At 46.8% G+C, this 26,636-nt stretch overlaps 1 protein-coding gene across 4 annotated transcripts in view; it reads right to left on the minus strand.

Moving 5' to 3' along the window:
- Positions 1–786: 786 nt before the first annotated feature.
- ATP8A1 (ATPase phospholipid transporting 8A1) overlaps positions 787–26,636 on the minus strand; it is a 115,858-nt gene continuing 90,008 nt past the window's right edge. For all 4 annotated transcript variants that reach the window (XM_060278864.1, XM_060278866.1, XM_060278865.1 and 1 more), the window contains 4 exons: positions 5,938–6,026; positions 5,432–5,524; positions 4,727–4,818; positions 787–3,261 (listed from right to left, as the gene is read on the minus strand). In XM_060278864.1, coding sequence (XP_060134847.1) covers positions 3,164–3,261; positions 4,727–4,818; positions 5,432–5,524; positions 5,938–6,026 — 372 coding nt within the window. In that variant the 3' untranslated portion in view covers positions 787–3,163. The remainder of the gene's footprint in view (positions 3,262–4,726; positions 4,819–5,431; positions 5,525–5,937; positions 6,027–26,636) is intronic.

Genomic DNA, 26,636 nt, shown 5'->3' on the forward strand with positions numbered 1-26,636 from the left:
AATGAGTACCTATTGTGTCTATTTTTTTTGCAAATAAGGGTGGTGTCACAGTGGCCGGAGTGGACTACTTCAGAGTAACGACGCTACGCAGCTCTGCATTTTATTCTTTTATTGGTGCTGCGTATTTACAGTGCTCAAGTCATTGCTATTTACACGGAGCGATGTTGTCAGTCGGTTTCAGAACCTCCTAATGGCTTTTGGCGCGTCTTTCTCCAACACAAAAGCTTTGGCAGACCCATCCTCTTGCCCCTCCTCTTCCTGCGTAATTCTGGAGTTGGGGGGATGGGTCTTCCCCCCTTACTTGCCCCTTCCTGTCCCACCTGGGACCCTGGCTCCTCTACCTTGCCTGAGCCTCGGACACGACTTCCTGCTTCCCCACTGGAATCGGAACTCTCCCTGCTTTCCCCTTTGCTCGGGGACGGGCTTGAACTCAGGAGGGGAGGGACTTCGCGATATCCCCTGTCCCTCACAGGTGGCCATAGAGTTTCCCGAACTATCGCTAATGTGATACCTATGCCTGCACCTTGATCCAGCAAGGGAGATCTGTTTGAGGTAACTGGATTGCGTGTGTGTTGAAATAGGTATCTGCATGCAGATCATTCTCCTGCGTCATTTGCATGCAAACTGCCATTTCATGCTTCAGGGAGAGGAGGAAGGAGACACACCTGCATCCAGCACTCTCGATTTACATGGTGCATGTCAACTCTGACCGCTTAGCTGGGGTGCGGGAAATGAATGGAGAAGACATTCTTTCCTGATTACTCCTTTCAGATGCCCCTAAGAGGCTGCATGGGGCCAGAAGCAAAGAACAGGTTATATGAATGAGCAGATCGTTTCTGCTGAATCACGACGGATCGACTTCATTCATTGATTCTAAAAAGAAATATGCACTGCTTAGAATTGTACTTAAGTATTCTAAAAAGATTATCATTTTTAATCGTTCACTTGGGAAATCTGTTGAAGGAGACATGTCTCACGGAGAAACAGGCCCAGTTTGTGAAAGGGCAAGCCCCAAATTTTTGTGTGTGCTCCAGGTCAAGTGATTTGGCCCTCCTTGCCGATTCATTCATTATCTATGCCTGAAGTAGCTTTTCTAAAGGCAATTTCGGGCTGCAAGATGGGAAGCAAGGCTGTTTTCAGCAAGGGTTCGTTTTTCTCTTTTGGACTCTTTTTTTCCGTCAGTTTTATTTTCTGTTTAAATATTTACTTGTGAAAAAGAACAGTGTCCTTGCCATTACGAGTGAGTGCAACTGTGTATCACAAGTACGGTATATAAAATGTTCTACATCATTTAATAAATACAATGTTCCTATTACACTTTGCTTTTCAAAAGTTGGACCATCGCATACAAATATTTCATTTATAAGAATATTTATATTTGTCTTTCCACAGGTAGAACAGTTGTACAGTGCACTCAAATCAGAGGTGAAACCTACTATATAAAAATATATTTTAAATTAGACATACTGAAACAGCTTTTAAACGGCTTCAAAGCAGAGCACATGTTAATTTGCAGTATTGTATCAGATTCTGTTTCTCATCCTGATTAGACAAACGTATTTAAAAATACTGAATTACAATATTTTGGGGGGGGGGGTGAGGAGTTGAAATCTTACATTCCTGATTAGAGTATGAAAACTTTTTTTGTTAGTTTACCTTCCTTGCTTTCACTAGCAGTTTTACATCTTATACCTTTCAAGATTTACACATAAAAAAAGAAAAACAATTTATCGGTTAAAATCCTCACACTTCAGCATAGTCTAGTTTAAATCAAATTTGGGACTGTACACATATATTTGACAGCAAGACTTAAGTAACTGTCTTGTAGTGCAAACAGAAAGCAGTGCAATGCCGATGACTCTGGTACCTCGTTCTTGTGAAAACCACCAAAGTAAATCACTTTGTTTGCAGCAAGTTGCTCTGGCAACTTAAGTGTAAATTAAAACCAGCATTTTCAAGTACACTTCTGCTCCAATCCAGTAAGAGCAAGCATTTGCATGTGTGCATGATACAACATTTTGGTCTGGGTCCTATGAATGCAAAAGAAGCTTGGGAAAGAAAACTCACATGGGATTCATGCATGGTGCTCCGGCACTAGGTGTGAACAATGAGCAACATGGCTGGCTCTTTCCTCTCTGTTTGTCAGAAAGGAAACTGGAATCAAGTCACCACCTTTTCCTTTCTGTCTGGCCTTACAGGTAACCAATTCCATTAAAATGAAAGTATGCTATGTTGGGGATGGTGGCAGGGAAACAAACACCTTTGCAAACAGCCCGTTTCTGGGTACAGGTTTCCCTGAATCAGGTCCTTAAAGTGTATGGAAGGGATATAAGGCAGACGAGCATCTGTCTATAATTCAAAGACACATGCCCCTTACATAGAAGTTGGCTGCTGTGTTAAATGTACACATTTCTGTTAAATGAACATGAATGAAAGGCTTGTATAAGGCCAAAGGTGAAAGTGACCTCAGATTTGAAAAATAAATGCAATACAAAGCAAACGGTATCAAGTTCACATTATTGTAAAACTTTTCAAGTACAGAGTTTCAAGCATGCAATTCTTATATCACACTTGACGTTGCCACCCTTCAAAATTTCTCTGCAAATGATTACTAAGATGAGAAATATGGAAATTCTTTGGCAAACTTTTTAGGCTAGTTTGACACGTGTACCTATAAATGTCTTGCTTTGAAATCTTACTTCAACACATAAATTAATATTTAAAAATTGTTATTTAGCACTTCTTGAAATCAAAGGCTAGGTTCTTTAAATAATTCACCGCTCACAAACCTTTGCAAAGGCTATGGTTGTCAATGTATGCTATGTCGATTAATCTGGCTGTTCATTATGTCCCGGATATACATATAGGAACGTTACATATTCAGCATCACTGTAAATAAGTAGTTGGCAAAGGCTGAAAGCTATTTTCAATCTCTGCTTACAAAATCCAAGTAACACTTGTTGAAAAATTTGGAGATGGTGTATTACAGTATAGTTGCACAGTGCTTATGTCTACTCAGTATGTGAACTCAAACTTCAGGGAATAAGAGTAACAACACACATCTTCCTCTAATCTGTTGCTGGACCTTGCTAGCAGACCCAGGAAATACATATTACTTTGCCATACTATGGCAAGTATTAGAGCTCAGTGTCATAGTTCTCCTTCACCACTCGTCAGGTCTTTGCTTTGTAGTATCGTAGGCTCTTATTACTTCAGATTGTGAAACGATCCCATTTTCGTCTTGAGAGAAGGCATAACCATCTGCAATTATAAAGGCAAACTGGAATGAGGAACAAGGACTACAGTTCTAGTTCGGCTGAAATATTTTCAAAAAGAATCACTCAGTTTAGATACCAACATGCTAAAGAAGCCTATTGCTAAGCACAGCCCTGACATATTGCAGAGAATCCCTGTTCTGGATTTGTCAATTGTGAGGGAGCTTTTTAGTATGTTCAGTCATTCTTAGAAGCCCCCTTCAGACTCTTCCGGAAAGTTTGGGAAAGGAACGAGCTTGGATGCTGTGCGCGGCAGATGTTGAAAGAGGGAACCAGCAGTTCCTGCTCTACTGAGCTGTGCGCCCTACAAATTTATGCCTTCTTGCACTTGGCTGAACACCAAGATGGCTACAGTTATTGATGGATATGATTAATGGTATATCCAGTGCTCCCCCCCCCAGAAACAGAGGTGGAGGAATTCTTTTTTTAGCGGGGAGCCAAGGTTGTTGAGGGTTTTTTTGGGGTGGAGACCGTCCCACAACCTCTGACACAAAGCCACAAGCAACATGCAGCCCACACACAGCTCTGGGCTGCTGGTACGCTGGAAGAGGTGCTGGAACGCACCGAAGAGGTGGCAGAACTCAGTTCCGGCTTTTAAAAAAAGCCCTGGGTATATAGCATTGGTGTTGTTTTTATTTGGCTTTTAATTGATTTTACTTGTTTACATTTTAGCTTATTAAGTTGCTTCGAAACTTCTTTTTTTACATTAAACAACTAAAAACGCAATAAAGAAATAAAACAAAAACAAAATGAATAGAATTATTTGTGCAATCCTATACATATGTATTAAAATTAATCTGAGCGCAATAGTGCTTATTTTGGGGAAAGCTGGCACATGATTGCAACCTAAAATAACTGATATATGTTCTCTATTCTAAAGCAATGTTTCAAGAATGAATTCAAATTCCATTACTCATTTAAAATTATGAGTTGGAGCCACATGGGACTCTCTGAATGGGGTGTGGGGCATGTAGTGGGAAGGTAGAAATGGCACAATTTAGAGCAGCCACCTTGTGCGAGGAGACCCGTCTTTCCACTGTGCAAGGCATTCTTGGATTCAGCCTTACGGTTCCAATTACGGTCCTTTCTTGCTTTCCTATTTACTCTCTTTCCTGTGATTAAATCTTGAGCAAGGGGAGCCAAGTATGTAGGATCTATTATTAATAGCTTTCTAAAACCCATCTTGGCATTTATTTATTTTTGGAAACACTTGTATCCCTCTTTTTCATTTTGAGGTCTTCAAAGCATCTCACAATAAGAACCAACAAGATAACAATAATAAACCAACGTTAAAAATAATGGTGCATGTGACTAAAGCTATGCAATAAGAAATGTTATTTAACGGGGCCAAACATAAATATGAAAGCAGAACCAAGTGTATTCATGGTCTGTGATTCTGCTATTTCTGTCTTTTGGATTTGTACTTATTTCTGTCAAATCTGAATACTTACGAAGCAAGTTTTGTTGCAGAGACTCAGAGCGGTACATGTTGACATGGTTTTTCTTGAAGACATTTTTCAGTAGCTGAGCTGTTTCAGTTAAGCTAATAAAATAAAATAAAATGTCAATACACTAATATCTGAAATAATGACTGAGCGCTGTGAAACAATATTCAGTGTTCACCAGGGACTATCAAACAGGTTATGGCAAGTTAACTAAAAGCACAATCCTAAGAATTAAGTCCAACTGAGTTCACTGAAGCCTACTCTCAGATTAGTGGATATAACCACTTTTGTCTAGGGTTGCCCTATAACTACTTTCCTGGGAGCAAGTCTCGCAGAGCTCAGTGGGACTTTCTTCCGAATATGCATGAATATGCCTGCACTGTAAAAGAGATTATTTATTGGCAACTGCAATTCTTCATCATAGGCTCTTTAAATTCCTACTTATGGGAGAACCTAAGACACAGCAATGGATGCAGAGACCCACCAGACATGCAAGTAACCTCTGCTTTTTGAATGGGATCTCCACAGTGACATTTATGACTTGAATGCTTCACAATTAAGAAAGAGCAGAGTATCTTAAAGAAAACAATGAAAGTCAAGATTTTGCTGGCAAGTGTGGATCAGCCCTAAGATACTGCAATGCTTCATAACAACATTACGATGGGGTTCTTCTTGTGCAATGATGTGGATTATTTACAGGTATTACAGTACCTTTTCCCATGAACAACTGCTCCTGGATCTTGAGATTTTGCTTCCAACTCCTGAACTTCATCTACCAGTGTTTTAAATGCTGCTCTTTTCACTCTGCAATGAAAAATGCTTTTGGATAACTCATACCGAAGCTGAAATTTGAGAAAAACTAAAACAGAAATCTCCAGTATAAAAATCTATTTTATACACCAATCTAAAGTTAAGCTTCAAAGTAATGCTACATAAGAATGCACATACATGTTACACAGAGTGCAGACTGTAAATAAATTTTCAGAATTAACAGTTGGAGGAAGTTTATAAAAATGAGCATTCAATTCATTGTTGTATACTTCAGAAACCATGTCTGCTTTGTTTTAGCATTTTATATCAACTATCAGATTATATTTTATATGAAAAACAATTATTTTAAAGAATTAACATCTGCATTCTAAATACAACTTTGGGTTACTAACACATGAATGCGTTAATTTCTTTAAAAAAACATAAATAAAGAGTATTATACTTACACTTTATATGCTACATCGAAGATCAAAGCTGTCAGCGGAATGCTTAGTAAGCCCATCCAGAAAACACCAGAACTGAACATCATAACTGCCTGCATGGATTTAAACAACGGCGTTATTTATAGAAAAGAAATGCGAAACTTTTCAAATGAAGCTAGGTAATATGGTGAAAAAAAATAGTAACCTATTGAAAAATTCAGCCACTGGGAATGTGTTCAGTAAGGAGTGTCAATGAGAGAATGTTGGTATTCCTTATAGACTTGCGTAGAATAAGCAATACGGTATATAAATCGCTTTACCCACCGTTCCAAACACAGGAGAATGACAATCGAGAGATGTGAATAAGAAATTCATATTAAGCACTTTTGCAGGCAATAGTAGAAGCATCTTCCATGCACTGAGCATTTGGATCTAAAGCAATGTTTATTTATTAGACTTATCACTCGCCTTGTTCCTAGGGTTTGCTCAGGGAAAATACCAATATGCTGATAATGTGACGAATATAGGACTCCTTTAAGTTATTTATGACTCAATTAGGAGCCACTAAATGCCGCCCGGCACGCTTTCTCTAGCGTCTCTGCTCCGTAGACCCGGGCTGGGCAGTGAAATATAGCAAAATTCTTCTTTTCCTTTCTCACGCACAGCGGTAGCTTGTATAGCCGTTGGATAAAAAGCCTCTTAAGAACACACAGAGTCCAAGGTGTTCTAATAACTACTGAAGTTTATTTTACAAAGAAAACAACAAACGACCTGGTGAGCTCGCAGACATTTTGCGACCGTCTCCCAGGCAGAATCGAAAACAACTGATACACAAAGAAACACTTCCAGTACATTCTGTAACATGATATCTTCCTCAGTGGTCAGGTGGACAGTACACAGTTAACCCCTTGGTTACTTGTTACTCCTCACACCCCCTCTCACCTGAACACTGGGGATACCGGGTATCCAAACTTACCCCAAAATCATGTGACGAATATAGGACTCCTTTGAGTTGTTTATGACTCAATTAGGAGCCACTAATTACCGCCCGGCACGCTTTCTCTAGCGCCTCTGCTCCGTAGACCCGGGCTGGCAGTAAAACACACAGCAGAGTTCTTCTTCTTCTCATACACAGCGAAAGCTTGTATAGCCGTTGGATAAAAAGCCTCTTAAGAACACACAGAGTCCAAGGTGTTCTAATAACTACTTGAGTTTATTTTACAGAGAAAATAACAAACAACCTGGTGAGAGCGCAGACATCTTGCGACCGTCTCCCAGGCAAAAACGAAACCAACTGATACACACAGAAACACTTCTAGTACATTCTGTAACATGATATCTTCCTCAGTGGTCAGGTGCTACACAGTACACAGTTAACCCCTTCGGTTACTTGTTACTCCTCACACCCCCTCTCACCTGAACACTGGGGATAGCGGGTATCCAAACTTACCCCAAAACCAACCCTTCACAGAATTCCCCATGCCGTTGGAAACTCAAGGGTTTTGTGAACCCATCTGCTAGGTTCTCCTGGCTTGGACAATACCTCAACTTTACCAAGCCTACCTGTATGCTCTGACATACGTTTCGGAAGCGGATGTCTAAGTGTTTGGTTCTGGCCTTGAACTGTCCAGACTCCGCCAGTCTCAAAGATGGTTGATTGTCGCCCCAAACAGTGATGGGCTGGCTACAATCACCCCAGATTTCCTGGACCAAACATCTGTAGTACTCCAACTCAGTGCATGTCGCAGACAACGCACAGAATTCGGCTTCCGTGGAAGACATTGCTATTAGGCTTTGCCTGCGCGACCGCCAACCAATCAGGGCATTTCCAAACTTGACTACCAAACCAGTCACTGACTTCCTGTCCTCCTGATTGGCCCAATCAGCATCTGTAAAACAAGTGAGTTGTGGCTCACCTTGCGCTGACATCTCCAAACAATACTCTTTGGTCTCCTGCAAATACCTAAGCACTCTCTTAATGCCATTCCAAGCATGCACGCTAGGTTTCGATGCTTCTCTACTGAGCAAATTGACTGCAAAAGCAATATCTGGTCTGCTCCATTGTGACAAATACAACAGACTCCCTAGCGCTGACTGAAACACTTCAGGACTCTCAAACGCTACTTTGTCCTTCACTTGTGACTCTTTCACAAAGTTTGTCTCCATGGGTGTTCTGACCCCTTTACAGTCAGACATTCTGAACTTCTCCAGCAAATGTTCAATCTTGCCTTTCTGACTGAGCAAAAAACTTCCATCCTCAGTTCTGTCTATCTGAACACCTAGATAAACTTTCACTGCACCTAGATTCTTGAGTTTGAACCTCTTGCCTAGCTCCTTTGCAAACTTCTGCACTTGCATCTGGCTCTTTGCTAAGCAAATCGGGTCATCTACATAGACAAGCAACAGTTCTTGCTGTTCTCCTTCACCTCTGAGATACAGACAACTGTCAGCTAGACTCTTCTTGAAACCTAGGCTCTTCAAAACAGAATCAAGACATGAATTCCAATTTTTAGCGGATTGCTTCAGACCGTAGATCGACTTGTGCAGCTTCCACACCTGACCTGGCACGTCACTCTCAAACCCTGGAGGAGGCAACATGTACAACTCCTCCTGGAGGTCAGAGTTCAAATAAGCGGTGTCCACATCAAAGTGGTTGACCACTAGGCCTCTCTGCGCTGCAGTCGCTAAAAGCACCCTGAAAGATTCCGATCTCGAAGTCGGACTAAAGACACCTGTGTAGTGGATTCCTTTCTTCTGAGTAAAACCTCTAGCCACTAATCTAACCTTGTACTGAGGCTCTCCAGTCACTGTGGGTTTCAGCCTGTAAACCCATCTACAACTGACTGCTTTCTTACCTTCTGGCAACTGTGTTAGACTATACACACCAAGAGATTGCATGGAGTTCAACTCTTTCTCCATTGCAACTTTCCACTTCCTAGCTTCCTCCACTGACAACTGTTGCACCTCTTCAAAGCTTTCAGGCTCACACACTGCTAGGTTCGTCCATACACTGACAGCTGAAAACCTTTCAGGTGGTTTACCTTTCGTGGTGCGTTTTGAACGCCTTGGTCCCACATCCTCCCCCTCTAAATCCGAACTGCTTGTCTCTGACTGTGGCTCTCTCGGACTAGCAGCACTGTCAAGAGACTTACTACGCTTTGCAGCCCCCTCTGGGCTTGCTTTGGGTGAAGTGGGTGACCTACCACGTTTGCTGTACTTCCCAGGCTTGACCTGGGGTGAAGTCGGTGCGCTTCTGACTACTTGCTTCACTTCCCTAGGAGCTACACCACTTGGACCAGCTGCCTGACCTGAATCTGGTCCTGCAGCACCTGGAACTCCAGCATCAGCCACCTGAGTTTCCTCTTCCTGGTCAAAACCTGAAGACCAGTCAAGAAGAACTTCGGGGTTAGCATGAATGCGTCTCCAGCCCTCTTGTTCACAGAACGTAGCACTCCTGCTAATGTGAACGCGGGTTTGGTCCCCCTCTGCTGGTACAAACCTCCAAGCCTTTGAGTTTGGTTCGTAACCACAGAAGATCATTTTCCTGGATCTTGATCCACCCTTTCTGCGCTTCTGCTTTGGAATTAGAACCCAAGCCTCACACCCAAAAGTTCTGAAATAGTGCACCTTCGGAACTTTGCCATACAACATGTAGTAGGGTGTGTTGTCCACAACTGAATTAAAAGCGCGGTTTGAACAAAAATTCACAAATTTATAACATTCCCCCCAAAACCTCTGGGGTAATCCTGCATCAAACAACATTGCCTCTACCAGTTCAGACAGCGTTCTAAATTTTCTTTCAGCTAAACCATTTTCCTGTGGACTAAAAGGGGCGGTTTTTCTGTGCCTAATTCCCTTGCTGCGGAAAAACCCTTGTAGTTCTGCACTCAAAAACTCTCCCGCCCTGTCACTCTGAAAACACTGGACAGTGAGAGAGAACTGTAGTTCTACTTCGGCTACCCACTCCTGTATCACTCTGGCAGCCTCCCCCTTCTCTTTCAGTGTTATGACCCAGGAAAAATGGCTGAAATCATCCAGAAGACACAAAACATATTTTGAACCACCTAAACTTGACGTTGACATCGGCCCAGAAATATCCAAGTGCACTAACTGAAATGGTTTTGTGCTCTTCCTCTCAGACCTAGGATAAGAGCATCTCTTCGTCTTCGCTTTCGCACATGCGCGGCATTGCAGGTGTTTTTGACATGGCTTGAACCTGCAACCTTTGACAAAATCAGGGGCTTTTTTCACATAAGGAAAAGACATGTGACAAAATTTCCGGTGCCAAGCATGAATACAATCCTTATGGATAGCGCCCTCTGTGCCCTTTGGGGTATTTGCACTTTTAGCCTGAGCATCACCAGTGTTACTTCCACCTGCTTGCCCCCTCCCATCTAGGACAAACAGACCATCAGACCCAACAGTAACACTTACCAGCTCAGCCCCATCTCTGGCAATTTTGCAAACACCATTGGCAAAACTTATTTCAAAGCCCTCACGCAATAAGCAAGACACACTTAAGAGACCATTCTCCATGCCTGGTGCAACATAAACATCAAGGTTAGTGTCTAAGCATTGCATATAAAAAACACCCTTGCTTTTAATTGTTCCAGAAGAACCATCAGCAAGATGCAGGCTTTTTTCATCTTCAAGTGGCCTGCAGTTCAGGATCTGTCCTGAAGGCGGTACAAGATGATGGGTGCTGCCTGAGTCGATAATAAAAGTGAAACTGTCCTGTCCTCTGTTTCTAACCGTTGCTAAGGCAGCAGAAAGATGTTGGCTGACAGGCTTATCTGTAGTCTTCCCACGTCCTCTGCCTCGGCGCTGCTGGCTGGTCCCACGACCACGTCCGCTGGGTTGCCTGGCACCTGGCTGAGTGACCTTGGCTGCTTCCGGAGCTGGGCAGAATCTCGCTACGTGCCCAGGCTGCTGGCACCGAAAACAAAGCCTTGTTGCGCACGCACTCACAGTGGGTTCCTCAGTGCTTTTTCCTGCACCCCCACTGGCTTCTCTGCGCCCACGGCCCCCCTTCTCAGCCGATTCTTTCTGGCGTCGCAGTTCCTCGTCCGCCAAACGACCAGAAACGTAAGCAATCGTGAGTTCATCTTCAGGCATTGCCTCAAAAGTTAAGCACAAATGCTCATAGGCGTTTCCCAAACTAGACAGCAAAATATAAACTTTTTCCTTCTCTTTGAACACAAGCTCATGCCGCTGCAGCTTATGGAATGCATCAATCACATTGGCAATGTGCTCCTTAATGGGTTGCCCTGGTCTCAGTCTCAACTCAAAGAGATGCCTCATAGCATGCAGCTTAGCTCCAGCTGTTTTTCTCTGATGGACCCTTTCCAAACTGTTCCAGGCTTGCTTAATATTTTCAGCATTTTGCACATAGGGCAGCTGCGTAGCATCACAGCTCATGGCAATGGCACATAGAGCCTTATTGTCTTTCCTGGTTTCTGCTGCAAACCTCTGTGCTTCAGCTGCTGAATTATCAGCGACAGGGGTTGGAGGATTTAACACACAAGTCCATAAATCCTTTCCCAGCAACCACATTCTGGCCCTTTCTCTCCACTCTGCATAGCTGTCGCCATTCAACCTCTGGAACGGCACGACAAATGACTCCTGTAGCTGCTCCGCCATCTTGTCTACCCCCGGGCTCCGTGTCCAGCACTGTACTGTACTCACTCAGAATAGCTGACGTTGCTCCTCCGGGTAGACTGCGGATCCCAGCCTCTAGTCCAGGGTCTTTCTGCCAGCGAGTGCATCTGTTAATTGCCGACTGCAAAACAACAGGTTTCTCCCAGCTAGCTCTTTACACCGGCTTCTCCAAGGCTTTTACAGCTGCAATCACCTTTTATTGCTTTGGTGATTGATTAGGTTCAGGACCTCTTATCTCCCAGAACCTGTCACCCAGAACCTGTGACAGGTGGGCCCATGATCTGTGATCCATAACCTGTGACGAATATAGGACTCCTTTGAGTTGTTTATGACTCAATTAGGAGCCACTAATTACCGCCCGGCACGCTTTCTCTAGCGCCTCTGCTCCGTAGACCCGGGCTGGCAGTAAAACACACAGCAGAGTTCTTCTTCTTCTCATACACAGCGAAAGCTTGTATAGCCGTTGGATAAAAAGCCTCTTAAGAACACACAGAGTCCAAGGTGTTCTAATAACTACTTGAGTTTATTTTACAGAGAAAATAACAAACAACCTGGTGAGAGCGCAGACATCTTGCGACCGTCTCCCAGGCAAAAACGAAACCAACTGATACACACAGAAACACTTCTAGTACATTCTGTAACATGATATCTTCCTCAGTGGTCAGGTGCTACACAGTACACAGTTAACCCCTTCGGTTACTTGTTACTCCTCACAAATCAACCCTTCACAGAATTCCCCATGTCGTTGGAAACTCAAGGGTTTTGTGAACCCATCTGCTAGGTTCTCCTGGCTTGGACAATACCTCAACTTCACCAAGCCTGCCTGTATGCTCTGACATACGTTCCGGAAGCGGATGTCTAAGTGTTTGGTTCTGGCCTTGAACTGTCCAGACTCTGCCAGTCTCAAAGATGGTTGATTGTCGCCCCAAACAGTGATGGGCTGGCTACAATCACCCCAGATTTCCTGGACCAAACATCTGTAGTACTCCAACTCAGTGCATGTCGCAGACAACGCACAGAATTCAGCTTCCGTGGAAGACATAGCTATTAGGCTTTGCCTGCGCGACCGCCAACCAATCAGGGCATTTCCAAACTTGACTACCAAACCAGTCACTGACTTCCTGTCCTCCTGATTGGCCCAATCAGCATCTGCAAAACAAGTGAGTTGTGGCTCACCTTGCGCTGACATCTCCAAACAGTACTCTTTGGTTTCCTGCAAATACCTAAGCACTCTCTTAATACCTGTCAGAGGGCCTGATGTGGCTACTCTAGAGTAACGACTCCAGCATGGTCTTTTTAGGCTTTTATTTATTTATTTTATTCATGCTGATTATTTACAGTGTTCAGAGCGGTTAATATACATCCTTAAGGTGAGGTGTCAGAACCTCCGAATGGCGATTGGCGCGTTTTCTTCCAGCATAGAAGCTTTGGTAGACCCAACCTCTTCCCCCTACGTTTGCGTCGCAATTCGGGAGTTGGGGGGATTGGCCTTCCCCCCGTGCGCCCAACTTCCTGTCCCACCTGGGGCATGGGCTCCGCAACCTTGCCTGAGCCTCGGACACCACTTCCTGACTCTCCGCTGGAGGCAGAGCTCTCCCTACTCTCTCCAGCGCTTGGGGATGGGCTGGAACTTAAGATGGGAGGGACTTCCCTGTATCCCTTGTCCCTCACATCCACCCCCCTCCCAGGCTCCTCTCCCCCCCCCTCCCTAGGAGCTCTCCGCTTGCTGGGGACGAGTGAAAACCCAAGAAGTCCGTGATGTCAGAGCCTGTGGGTGTAAAAATTTTCCCCCAATCCGGCGATCTTTCCCCCTCCCCCTGAGAAGACGGGAATCCCAAAAAGTCTGTGGCGTCAGAGCTGGTGGGAGTAAAAATGTGCTGCCAGTCCTCTCCTGCCTCTGACGTAGTCGACCTCGGTGAAACCCACACCTCTTCTTCCGTATCCTCAAATTCCGCTTCCCATCTCCATGGAGAGCTGCTGCCTGCGATCCCTTCCTCCCGCCCTTCCCCCTCTCCCTCCCTTTCCATGTGCCAGGGCTTGGGCCTGTGGGGGAAAAGGGCGTGGAACTCTTCCACTAAAAATTCCTCTTGTACTTCCGTGGCAGGTATCCACTCATTGTGGGACGGCGGAGTGTCCTCCCATGCCATGAGGTACTCCAGCCCTCTCACCCCTCTCCTTGAATCTAAAATCTCAGTTGCCTCATTGAGTTGTTGGGTGTCTCCCCTTTCCCCCCTTCCCTCTGGAGGCTGATCGCTGTCCCTGAACCTGGTACTTTCTCTGTACGGCGACAGCAGCGATCTATGAAACACTGGGTGCACCCTCATGTCCTCCGGCAGTGCCAGCCTGAAGGCTACTGGATTGACCTGCTGCGTGACCGTGAAGGGGCCCAGCCTCCTAGGCGCCAATTTCTTGCATCGCCCTCTGGTGGGAAGGCCTTCAGAGGACAACCAAACCCTGTCCCCCACCCTGATGACCTCCCCCGGTCGCTTGTGACGATCTGCCCCCTTCTTGTACGCTTCCTTGGCCCTCTCCAAGTGCTCCCGGAGTTGTTGGTGCACCGTCTCCAGTTCCTCCGCCCAGTCCTCTGCCTGCGGGCCCTCCTCCTCCTCCTCCCCCTCCCTCTCTGGGAAAGATCTGAGGTCGCGCCCGTAGTTGGCCTTAAATGGCGACACCCCTGTGGAGACGTGCACCGCATTGTTGTAGGCAAATTCTGCCAGTGGCAGGTGATCCACCCAGTCCGTTTGCCTCTGGCTGACGTAGCATCTCAGGTACTGCTGCAAAATGGCGTTGACCCTCTCCGCCTGTCCATTGGTCTGCGGGTGCCGGGCAGTCGACAAGCTGACCTCCACCTGCAGGAGGTTCATGAGCCGCCGCCAGAACCTGGAAACAAATTGGCGGCCTCGATCCGAAATAACCCTTAAGGGTAATCCATGCAGTCTGAATATGTGGTCAACAAACAGTTTGGCCGTGTCTTCTGCAGAGACCGCCCTGGCACACGGTATAAAGTGGCACATTTTGGACATGAGGTTCACCACCACCAACACTGCTGTCTTGCCCCTGGAAGAAGGCAGGTCTGTGATGAAGTCCATGGACACTACTTCCCACGGCCTGTGCGGTGTGGCTAATGGCTCCAGCAACCCTGCTGGTGCTGCCCTGACTACCTTTGCTCGCTGGCAGGTGTCACAGCCCCTTACATAGTCTCTGACATCCTCCCGCACCCCTGGCCACCAGAAGTGTCTCATGACTGAGTGGTTTTGTCCCTTCCAAAGTGCCCTGCTGTTGGGTTGTCGTGCATCTGCTTGAGGACCTTACCTCTGAGTTGTGTGGTGGGTAGGTACAGGGCTCCACTGTAAAAAAGCAACCCCCTCCTTTCCTCAAAGTCTCGTGCCTGCTCCCTCCCCCCTTGCAGGTCTTGGAAGATGCGGGTGGCAAACTCATCTGCTGCCGTCAGTGCTGTGAGTTCTGCCTCGCTCACCACTGCTGCTCCGCAGGACCATGCCGACGGGGGAAACACGTGTCGGGGCGCCGGTGGTAACTCCTCCTCCATGTACTCTGGCTTACGGGAGAGGGCATCCACCCTGACGTTCTGCTCTCCCGGTATGTAGTGGATGGAGAAGTTGAAGTGTGAGAAGAACTCTGCCCACCGTATCTGCCGCTGGTTGAGCACCCTGGCTGTTCTCCAGAACTCCAGGTTCTTGTGGTCTGTGCACACCTGGATGGGGTGCTTGGCGCCCCCCAGGAAGTGTCTCCAGTGCCGGAACGCAGAATGGATCGCGAGAAGCTCCTTATCAAACACCGTGTAGTTGCGTTCTGGCTGGGTCAGTTTTCTGGAGAAAAAGGCACAGGGTCTCCACTCTCTGTTGGCATCCAGTTGTAGTAAAATGGCCCCCACCGCGCGGTCTGAAGCGTCTGTTTCGATGCGCAGTGGCGCGTGCTGTACCACATGGAACAGGTTCTGGTCGGAGGCGAACACCTTTTTTAGGCTTTCGAACGCTGCTTGCGCCTCCGGTGTCCACCTGAACTTCTGCTTGCCTCTCAGGCAGTCAGTGATGGGAGCCGTAACACGAGAGAAGTTCTTGATGAATTTCCTGTAGAAGTTGGCGAAGCCTAGTAGGCGTTGGGCATCTTTGCGCGTCCTTGGGCTGTGCCAGTCCAGGATGGTCTGCACCTTGTCCTTGTCCATCGCTAGCCCCTTGTCTGACAGCTTGTAGCCCAGGAAGTCCACCTCTTTGGTGTGAAACTTGCACTTCTCCAGCTTCACATACAGGTGGTGCTCCTTCAGGCGCTGCAACACCTCCCTGAAATCCTTCACATGCTGCACTGGGTCATTGGAGTAAATAAGGATGTCATCCAGGAAGACCAAGCAGTTCTTGAAGAGGAGGGACCCCAGGACGTGGTGCATGAAGGCCTGGAAGCATGCTGACCCCCCTTGCAAACCAAAGGGCATCACCAGATATTCAAAAGAGCCCAGTGGCGTGAACATCGTGGTCTTCCACTCATCGCCTTCCCGGATCCTGATCAAGTTGTACGCCCCCCTCAGGTCGAGCTTTGTGAAGATCTTGCCCCTGCGCGCTGCTGTCAACAGATCGTCCACTCTGGGCATTGGGAAAGCCACTGGTTCTGTCATGGAGTCCAGGCGTCTAAAATCCACCACAAGACGGCGCTGTTGCGTGTCTTTCTTGTCCACCCAGAATACCGGGCTGCCCCCTGCTGCCTTGCTTTCTCTGATGAACCCCCGCTTGAGGTTCTTGTCGATGAACTCCCTCAGATCCTCCAGTTCCCGGTCTGACATGGAGTACAGCTTGGCTGGGGGTAGCGTTGCCCCGGGTATCAGGTTTATCTGACAATCAAAAGACCTGTGGGGTGGCAGGTGGTCGGATTCCGCTTCACTAAAGACCTCCTGCAGGTCCCAGTACTGTTTGGGAATTGCCTCTCCCCCCTTAATGTGCATGGTGGCCACCGTGGCTATCGGTGGCCCCTCCCCTGGCTGGCGCTGCATGCAATGTTCCAGACAAAAGTCCGATCCAAACGTAATGCATCTCTGGTGCCAGCTTATGGATGGGTCGTGGCGTGCTAGCCAGCTCATTCCTAGCACTATGGGGGGGGTCTGAGATGGTGGTGACGTTGAAAGCCAGTGTCTCTGAGTGCCTTCCCACTGTCATTCTCATGGGGGGGGGTCTGGTGGGTGATGGCCCCTCCCAGCAACTCCCTGCCGTCAATGGTGGAGACGTGCAGGGGAAAGTCCAGCTGCAGCAGTTGGATTTGGTGTGCTTCCGCAAAATTTCTTGAAAAAAAATTGGCCGACGCCCCCGAATCGATTAACGCTAAAACCGTCAGTGGGTACCCATTAGGGAGTGTCAGAGCCACTTCTAGAACCACCCCTGCTCTGGGGGGTGTGGGCTGGCGCTGCCCCTCTGTGGAAGGGAGGGAGGGAGGGGGCTGGTTTCCGTCGATTGCGCCTGGCTGCTGCCCCTTGTCTCCTGCAGCCAGGCAGTCTCGTTTCCCTGCTGTTGCGTTGAGTCTGTGGGGGCGGGCATAACAGTTCCCGCCCTTCCCTGCCATTCCCGGCGATGCGGACAATTCCTGACGAGGTGACTGGGGGAGTGGCATAAAAAGCAGTTTCCTCCCCTCCCCTCCTTGCGTTTCTGTGGTGCCGGGGTTTGAAAAGCCCGCGCACGCGCTCCTCCGATCTCCATCGGTTCCGGCTCTGGGCTTGGTCTGGGCGGGGCTGGGGGTGGGCCCTGGGGTGGGGTTTGGTGATGTGGTCTGTCCTGGGAGCGTGGGAACCAAGGTTTTGCTGCGCGCGTCGTTTGTTTGTCATTCCATCTGGATTCCTGTCTCACCCCAACCGCTAGCGCAGCTTTGCTTAACTCATCCATAGTCCGCGGTTTAGGACCTCTCGCCAGCTCATCCTTAACGTCTGAGTGCAAACCCAGGTAGAAGGCTGATTTCACTGGCTCACTGTGCAGATCCCACCCCAGTTTGTGCACCAGCATGGTGAATCTCGCCCAGTAGTCTCTAACTATCGATTTTCCTTGTGTTATGAAGCTCCTCTTTTGTGGCTTCCATTTCAGAGTCACTCGCGTACATAATTTTTAAAGCTTCTAAAAATAGTTTTGCGTTCTTCATGCAATCATTTTTTTGCGCAATGAGCGGTCTTACCCATTCTCGGGCGGCCCCCATCAAATGCTCTATGATAAAGGAGACTCTGTGCGCGTCATCTGGGAATTCTGCTGCATGCAATTCCAGCGCATAATTTATTTCTGTCTCAAATCCCAGGTACTCCCTAGGGTCGCCGCTAAACTTGGTGACTAGGCTCTGTCCCCTTCTCACTTGGACTAGCTGCGGCTGGGGCGCCCCCCCACCTCTAGCGGCTTTCTCCTCTTCCAACTTTTTCTGCAGGTCCAATACCATCACTCTTAGCTGTTTCTCAGTCTCCTCTTTTGTCCTCACCTGGTCCACCAGCTTGTTCAGCTCCTCCTGCGCCCCGCGCGCTTCCTCCTGAGCGGCATGCAATTGCTGCTGGGCCTGGGCTGTCAGGTTCAGTATCTCCTGCTTCGCCGCTTCAGCCTCCCGCCTCCAACGCTCAGCCTCTTGCGCGCTCATCGCGGCACTCCAAAGTAGCCAAAAAAAGATTCGGAGGTTGCTGTCAGAGGGCCTGATGTGGCTACTCTAGAGTAACGACTCCAGCATGGTCTTTTTTTTTTTTTTTAATTTATTTTATTTAAGGTTTTCTCAGTTTACAAAGACATGGGCAGTGTCTCTCATAGCATTTTTACAGATCAGTTTCAATTGTTGAGACATTGGGGAGGAAAAGGGGGAGAGCGGTAGATAAGGGGAGGGGGTGGGGGTAGTGTGACAATGTTTCTAGTTTACTTAAAGTGTGTTGGGGGGGTTGTCAGCATCGGTTGTGCAGGTTCTTTGTTGTGCATTTGTTTTCCTTTGATGGTGAGAGTTGTTGGGGTTGGCCTAGGATATAGTTTTCTTTTGTGGTTGGCTGTGGTGGTCTGTTTTATGTGAGTAGGGTGGGCGGGTCAGGTTAGCCATATTGATTTGTATGCTGTTGGTGGATTTCTGTCGTTGTCTTGTTGCGCTGTGTATGTGATAAAGGGGAACCATACTGGGGTGAAGCCGTCTTCTTCTATTTGACCCCGTGTCAATTTCAACTTATTGGTTAATTTTTCTAATAGGGCTGTTTCCCATACCGTCTGGTACCATTGGTCCATGTTTACTCCTGCCAGGTCTTTCCAGTGTCTGGTTATGGTGTTTCTGGTAGCTGAGAGTAAGTGGGTTATGAGTTCTTTGTGATGTAGGTGGGCATTGTTGTCCTGGAAGATGTTTAGCAAGGCCAGTTCTGGGGTAAGTTCTAATGTTTGTTGGGTTATTTTACCTATTTCTCTTACGGTTGTTCTCCAGAATTGTTGGGCTTTGGGGCATTCCCACCACATGTGGAAATATGTGCCTGTTGATGTGCATCCTCTCCAGCATTTTGATGAGGTTCCTGGGCGTATTAGTGCTAGTTTTCGTGGTGTTAGGTGCCACCTGTAGATGGTTTTCAGAGTGAGTTCTTTCCTTTTTGCTGATATGGATTTAAATGGGGGTTTAGACCACATCCTGGTCCATTGAGTGGGGTTGATTTCATAGCCTATATCTTCTTCCCATTGTTTTTTTATTGCGTCTGGGGAGTTTGTGGAATTTTGGAGGAGTATTTTATATATTGCAGATACCATCCCTTTGCCGTGACCCTTTGTCGTTAGAAGGAGGTTTTCAAAAGGTGTCAGGGGTCTTGTTGCTGCTAATTTTATTGCTGGCTTGTTTAAGAGGGCATGTAATTGGTGTTGTGCTAGCCAGGGTATTTGGGTGTCTTCTAGTTTATCCTGTATTTCTCGTGTTGTCAGAGGTATGTTATTTTTATAGAAGTCTGTTAGGCGATATAGGCCTTTGGTTTGCCAAGTTTTAGTTTGGATGTTTTGTGCTGCCTGGTGGAATAATGGATGGTAGACCAGGGGGAGTAGTGGGGATGTGGTTGGGGTTAGTTTGTCCGTTTCTGTTTTCCATGCTTTGAACATGGTTTGTGTGTACCTATTAAGTGTTGTGGGGATCCTTCTTAGTTTGTTTGGGAGGAATGGGTATGCTGTGGTGCTGATATTTTCAATTGTGTCTCTCTCTAAGTGTATCCATTGTTTTGTCTCATCTTCCAGTATATACGGGATTATATGTCGTATTTGATTGGCCCTGTAATATGTTTCTATGTTAGGGATTCCCCATCCTCCTTGTGAGGTGGGGAGGTGCAGGTATTTGGTGCTTATTCTTGGTTTTTTATGTGAGAAGATGAAGGAGTGCAGTTTTCTCTGCCATCTGCGGAGTTGAATTGGGGGGATCCAGACTGGGAGGGTTTGGAATAAGTAGGTTAATTTTGGGAGAGTGATCATTTTGATCATTGCCATTTTATCTGAGAGGGTGAAATTCATGTTGTCCCATCTCTTCAGGTCTTTGTTTATTTGTCGCCACAAGGGTTTATAGTTGTGTAGGTATAATTTGTTGAGATTTTTGGTTATTTGTACCCCTAGGTATCTGAACTTGGTGTGGCAGAGTTTTATTTTGGTGATATTAGTGAGTTCTTTCTGGGTGTGGGGAGGAGTGTTGAAGCACATGGCTTCTGATTTTGCAAAGTTTACTCGCAGGCCTGACACCGTTGCAAATGTGTTGAGTTCTCTGGTTAGGGAGATTGCTGTGTTTAAGGGGTCTGATGTTGTGACCATTAGGTCATCTGCAAAGAGCCCTATTTTATATGTTCTGCCTTTTATTTCAACTCCTTTGATGTCTGTGGTTGCACGGATTCGGATTGCTAGCGGTTCTAGGGCCAGTATAAATAGGAAGGGGGATAGTGGGCATCCTTGTTTTGTGCCCCTTTGGATTTTTATGTTGTTGGAGTCTATGTTGTTGATTCTGCATTTTGCTGAGGCTTGGGAGTATATTTGTTTGAGGACTTGTAGAAAGTTTGGGCCAAATTTCATGCTAGTTAATACTGCTAACAGGTATTTCCATTCTAGGCAATCAAAGGCCTTGAGGATGTCTAGAGACATAATTGTCAGTGGGGTTTTGGTTGCCTTGCTGTGTTCGATTAGGTTCAGCAGTTTCCTGATGGGGTCTGTGATATTGCGACCAGGGACGAAGCCAGTCTGATCTGGGGCTACTAAATTGCATAAGAAGTTTTTTAAGCGGTTGGCCAGGATTGATGTGAATATCTTGTAGTCTTGGTTTATTAATGAGATTGGGCGATATGATTCGACTTTGAGATTGTCCTTCAGGGGTTTTGGGATGGAGACTATTTTGGAGTGGGTCCAGGTTTGGGGGATGGGCCCCCCTTTCATGATGTCGTTAAATAGGCGAGTCATGTGTGGCATTAGGGGTTCTTTGAATTTCTTATAGAATTCTGCTGTGAAGCCGTCTGGGCCTGGGGCTTTGTGTGGTTTCAGGTTTTTTAGGACCATGTCTATTTCCTCTGGGGTGATGGGCCTGTCCATGTATTCCTGTTCTTCATCTGTTAAGGTAGGCATGGTCAGTCCTCCTATAAATTCTTTTATTCCCTTCTCAGGTGGGTTGTGGGATGTGTATAGACTAGAGTAAAATTCTGCAAATTCTGAAGTTATTTCTTTGGGGGAGAATGTTGTGTTGCCGTCTTTTTTGGTGATGCAGTGTATTCTTGTTTTGAGTGTTCTTTTCCTACATCTATTCGCTAATAGTCTGGAGTTCTTCCCCCCATATTCATAGAAGCGTTGTTTAGAATATAGAATGTTGATCATTGTTTTATTAATTTCTAGGGAATCTATTTCTCTTCTCTTTTGTTCTATAAGTTTAAGAAGTTTTTTGGATCCTGTTTGTTTGTAGCGTGATGAGAGGGTTGTAATTTCTTGTTCCAGTTTACTAATCTTTGTGGTGGTTTGTTTTTTAAGGAGTGTTTTCTCTTTTATGCAAGCTCCTCTGGTGACTGCTTTCATTGCGTCCCATAGGAGGGGGGTTGTTATGTTGTCTACATCATTTTCTTTGAAGTAATTTTGGAGGGTTTTTGTGAGACTTTCTCTAATTTGTTTGTTTGTGGTTAGGATGGGGTTAAAGGACCATGATGGGGTATTAAGTGTTCTCTCTCCTATTTTAATAGTAACTTCTACTGGGGCATGGTCTGTGATTTTAATGTTGCCTATGTTTGATGATTCTACCCAAGGGATTAGACTCTGTGTGAGCAGAATGCTGTCCAATCTGGACGTTGTGCCATGCCGTCCAGATTGGAATGTGTGGGTAGTGTCTCCCGGGTTTTGTTCACTCCAAATGTCGTAGAGACCCCTGTCTTTTAGCAGTTTTATTAACTTGTAAGAGTCCCTAGTTATTGGGGGTTTTCCACGAAGGAAAGTTGCCCATGGGGTTGTAGATTGGATGTTTTTTAGGGATATGCCTTTCATATTTAGGTTGAGGTCGCCTCCTAGGATTGCTTCCCCTTCCATGAAGGAGAGAAGTTTGTTCAGTGTCTTCTGGAAGAATTCTAGTTGTTTTGAATTTGGGGCATATATAGATCCGATTGTCAGTTTAATTTTGCCATCTAGTGTTCCTTTGATGAAAATGAATCTGCCCTTTTTGTCCTTCAGGACTGTTGTGGCTTTGAAGTTTAGGTCTTTATTGAGTATTACAGCTACTCCGCGGGCCTTTCCTGAGCCTTGTGCCACCCATTGTTGACTGAAGCGGGGGTCGCTCAGAAGTTTGTTCCCTTTGGGGGGGTTGTGTACTTCTTGTAGGAAGGTGATGTGTGGTTTCATGGTGTTTATGTGTGAGGTAATGCGTTTTCTTTTGATGGGGTTTCCCAACCCCCTCACATTTAGTGTAATCGCTTTTAAGCTAGCCATCACGTCTATTTGTTGTGTAAGGCGATTCCTTGCCAACCCGTCCAGGTTGTCCTGTGTCTCTCACTATGTGTTGTTTACTGAACCATTGGGGTTCCGCTGACCTAGGGTGTGGTGGGTAGGGGGCTAGTGGGGTTAGAGTTAGATTTGGGTTAGAGAGTAGGGAGTAAGTTGTATAGAGTTTCCTATGTGTAGTCTTATAGGTGTTCATTTGGGGTATTTTGGGCCGTCTGGCCCTTGGCCGGTTGGCCCTGGGTCTCAGCTGATGTGGAGGGCCGTGTTCAGAGACAGGCCTTCCCCCTTGTCGTTTACAATGGGGGGTGTTCAGCGAGACAATGTAAAGCGTCCTTGCGATATGGATGTCGGGTTTAAGGTTTGGGAACAATGTTGCCAGTATTAATAGCAACATCATTTTTGTGTTGGGGTGTAGGTGTGAGTGTTGGTGCGCTCTCTGGTGCCACCATTGTGCTAATTAGGTAATATCTTTTAGCCTGATCGTAGGTTGGGGTGTGTGGGTTGCATTTGTTATTTTTCCTTAGAGTGGATTCGGGGGGGGGTGTTGAGGGTGTGTGTTGTGAGTTGTCGGATTAAGGGGGATGTGGGATGTGGTTGTTTGGACTGGTGTTGGAGTGGCGGTTTCTGTGGGGATGTGGGGCGGGGGGGGAATGTTGCTGGTGTTAGTTTTGTTCATAGCCTAGGGGGGGAGGGGGGAGGGAGGGGGAGTCACCAGTCCTTCAGCTTGCGATGTTTTCCGGCTGCTTCATTTTGCTGTGGTTGTTGTTGCAGTAAGGTCGTTCCTCTGTGCTGTGTTGGTTTCGTCGGTCTTGGTCAGGCTTCTTGTGTCGTATGGTCGGCCGGAAGGTTTCGTGTGTGAGGGTGTTGTCTGGTTGTATTGGCGTGCTTTGTGTTTCTCTTGATTCTTTGCCTTTTTCTTCTTGTTGTTCTGGACTTTCGTCCAGCCATTTGCTGTTGTTTCGTTGTCTTGGTCTTGGCTGTCGCTTGGTGGGTCATCTTGAAGCCATTCCGGTGGGATGCTGAGTCCGAGGTCCTTCAGTAATTGCTTGGCTTCCGTTTTGTTGGTAGCTGTGTATTGTTTTGCGTTTTTTGTTGCAATGAGGCGGAAGGGGAAGCCCCATCGGTAGTTGATCCCTGTTTCTTGGAGACGTCGGGTGCATGGGCGTAAGATTTTCCTCCGGTTTAGGGTATCTTGGGACAGATCTTGTAAGGCCAGTATGTGGTTGTTTTTGTATTGAAGGTTGGTCGAATTTCTAAGGTAGTTCCAAATTTCTTCTTTCTTTTTGTAGCGTGCGAAGCACACGATGATGTCCCTTGGGGGGTCGTCGGATTTTGGCATGGGTCTTAGAGCTCTGTGTGCCCTCTCCAGGTCATCTATCTCAATTTTCAGGTTTGGCACTGTGTCTTTTAGCCAGTTTACTATTAGGTTCGCTGGGCTTTTCTCTTCCGCTTTTTCCGGAAAGTTGCGAAAGCGGATGTTGCAGCGTCTATTCCGATCTTCAAGGTCCGCTTGTTTGATTTTCAGTTCTTCGTTTTCTGTTTCCAGTTCGTTCAGTTTCTTTTTTATATGTGTGTTTTCCTCCTGGTGTTGCTCTATTGTCCTTTTTTGTGTTTGGTTCTCGTTCTCCAGAGCTACCAGTTTGGATGTTAGTTCATTGATTTGTGCCTGTAGGGGGGCCACTGTGTCCTCCAGTTGTTTTGTGAACTGTTTTGTTAATTCTTTCGTTATTCTCTCTATTAGTCTTGTTTCCATATCCCTCTGATCTTTTTTTGTCATCGGGTGGTCGTCTTCTTGGAGAGGCGTTGCGTTCTCAGCTCTGTTTGCCATTTTCCTGGCTGGTGTTATCCTGGTTTCCCTGGGGTTTTCGGTTTGCGGTCTGCTTGGTGACTTCTTGGAGTAGGGTTTGTTGTGATTGGGAGTCGTGGTGTTAGATTGTTGGATTGATCAGGCGTTGATTGGTGGCTATTCAGAGCGTTTGAATTAGGCGGTCATTTGTGTGTCACCTGGGTTGTGTTTTGCAGGCTTCTCTGGAGTTCTCGCGTTCTCCTCAGTGGTGCACCCTCGTGTGTTCGGGGGGGGGGTGTTGGGGTCCAGTTGGGGGTGGAAAGTGGGGTTGTGGAGCCACAACAGGTAATTAAAGGGTTTGAGCTTGGCAGGGTTGTTTTCAGGTAGATTTAGGCAGAACTGTATAGTGTCAGAGGGAGGGAAAGAGGATGGAGAGGGGGTTTAGGAGGAGGGGAAAAGAAGGGGGGAGAGGGGGAGGGATAGGAGATTGGAAAGTAAATGGGGGTTGGAGGGAAGTGGGGGAGTGGGGGGAAGGAAGGAGTGAAAGGACGGTAGAGAGAGGGGGAGAAGGGGAGGAAGGAAGGAAGGAAGGAAGGAAAGTAGTAGCAGTGATGGTATATTGTATTGGTGCTTTTAGGTTCAGTGTGGGGTAAGGGTTTGCTGGGAGATTGTTGGTGAAAGTGGGTGGGGGGTATAGGTATGTAGTTGTTGGGGATCAGTGGGGAGGGAGCGGGGAACAGGCACACTTAGATTGAGGTATAAAGTGGGGGCCGGGGCCGGGGTGGAGAGCAGTGTATTTGAAAGTGTGAGGGATGGGGGTATTAGCAATAAATCAAAGTTGGGATGACTGCAGTAGCAGAGGTCCCCTTCTAAACTGAGAGGTGTTGGGGTTAGGTATGGGGTGGATTTAAGAAATAAAATAAAATGAAGTGGTCAAGCAGGCGTGGGGGGAGCAGGAAGTGGGGTGGGTAGGGTGATGATGGGGAGATGCGTAAAGGGAGATGCGTAAAAAGGGGGGATTGGGTATTAGTAACTAAGGGGGGTTCTGTATGTAGAGGGTGGGAGTGGGATGTTATAGGTGGTGTAAAGATGCTGGTGTGGGGGGGGAGGAGAGTAAGGTGGGTTTAAAAAGTAAAATGGAGATAAAAATATAAGTGATACACACACACACACACACACACACACACACACACACAAGACAGATCCAAAAAGGAGGTATAAAAAGCAAAATTATTTGGAGGAGGTGGCTGCAATGGCAGCGCCTCCCTTAAAAAGGGAATGTTCAAAAAAAAAAGGGGGGGGGAAGGAAGAGAAAAGGAAGGGGGGAAATGGGGGGAGGCCTTTTCTGTTTTTATTTTGTTTCCCAAATTAGAAGGACTGGAGAGTGCTGGGGGGGGGGCTAATGATAACAATAGAGATTGAGAAATGAGGGTAATATAAAAATTGAAAAGATAAAAAAGGTAGTTGGTAAGAATGGGAGAGGCAATACAAAACAAAAACAAGGACAAACAATGAGCAGAGATCTCCTTAGGAGTCCTATCTCACGCTGCCTCTCTCTGGGTCTCGCCCGTTAAGAGCAGCAATTAATATATGTATATATGTGAAACAGCTACAACAACAAAAATAAGGTTAAAAAAAAAAGGAATTTTTTTTTTTATTTATTTAAAGAAAACTAGGGGGAAATAATAGTAATAATAGTAAAAAAATTGGAAGAAAAATATTTTTAAAAAAAAGAAAGAAAGAAAAGGGAAAAAATGAAAAAATGAAAAAATGAGTAGAAAAAAAAAATTCAAGAAGTTGCAAAAGCGATGTCTTTTCCGACAGGCCTCGTTGGTGGGGTGAGAGCTGGGCTTGGGCCTAGTTTTTGCCTCGTGTCTCCCCCACGGCCTTTGTCCTCCTACCTCGCCTCTTCTCCCTTGTTAGTGGCGGTGGCTCTTTGGCAGGGCTGCTAGTCCAGGTTGCGACGGTGTGAACGGCAGGACCGAGGCACCTCGCCTCAGCGGGTCCTTTCTCCTTCTTCTCCCTTCGTCCCGGTGGGGGAGAGGGCGGCTGCAGCCGCGGCCGCGGCGGTGCACGTGGGGACTCTCCTTCCCCTCCGGTATGTTCTTTCTCTCCCTCCTCCCTGTGTCCCGGGGGGGAGAGAGTGGCGGCGGTAGCGGCAGCGCGCTCAGGGGTTTTCCTTCTTCTCCGGAGCGTCGGCGCTCCGGGATGTAGGCTTCAGCGCGCTTGGGGGCTCTCCTTTTCCGCCGGAGCGTCGGCGCTCCGCGGTGTAGCTTTCTCTAAGCCCCCGAGCCACGGAGCTTTGCTCCGCTAGCGGCCGGGTGCCCTTGGTGCCGATCCGGCGCGGTCGCTGGGGGGGGGGGCGTCGG

The sequence above is a fragment of the Zootoca vivipara genome, chromosome 9 (genome assembly GCF_963506605.1).
Source record: "Zootoca vivipara chromosome 9, rZooViv1.1, whole genome shotgun sequence".
In the NCBI taxonomy this organism is placed as follows: domain Eukaryota; kingdom Metazoa; phylum Chordata; class Lepidosauria; order Squamata; family Lacertidae; genus Zootoca; species Zootoca vivipara.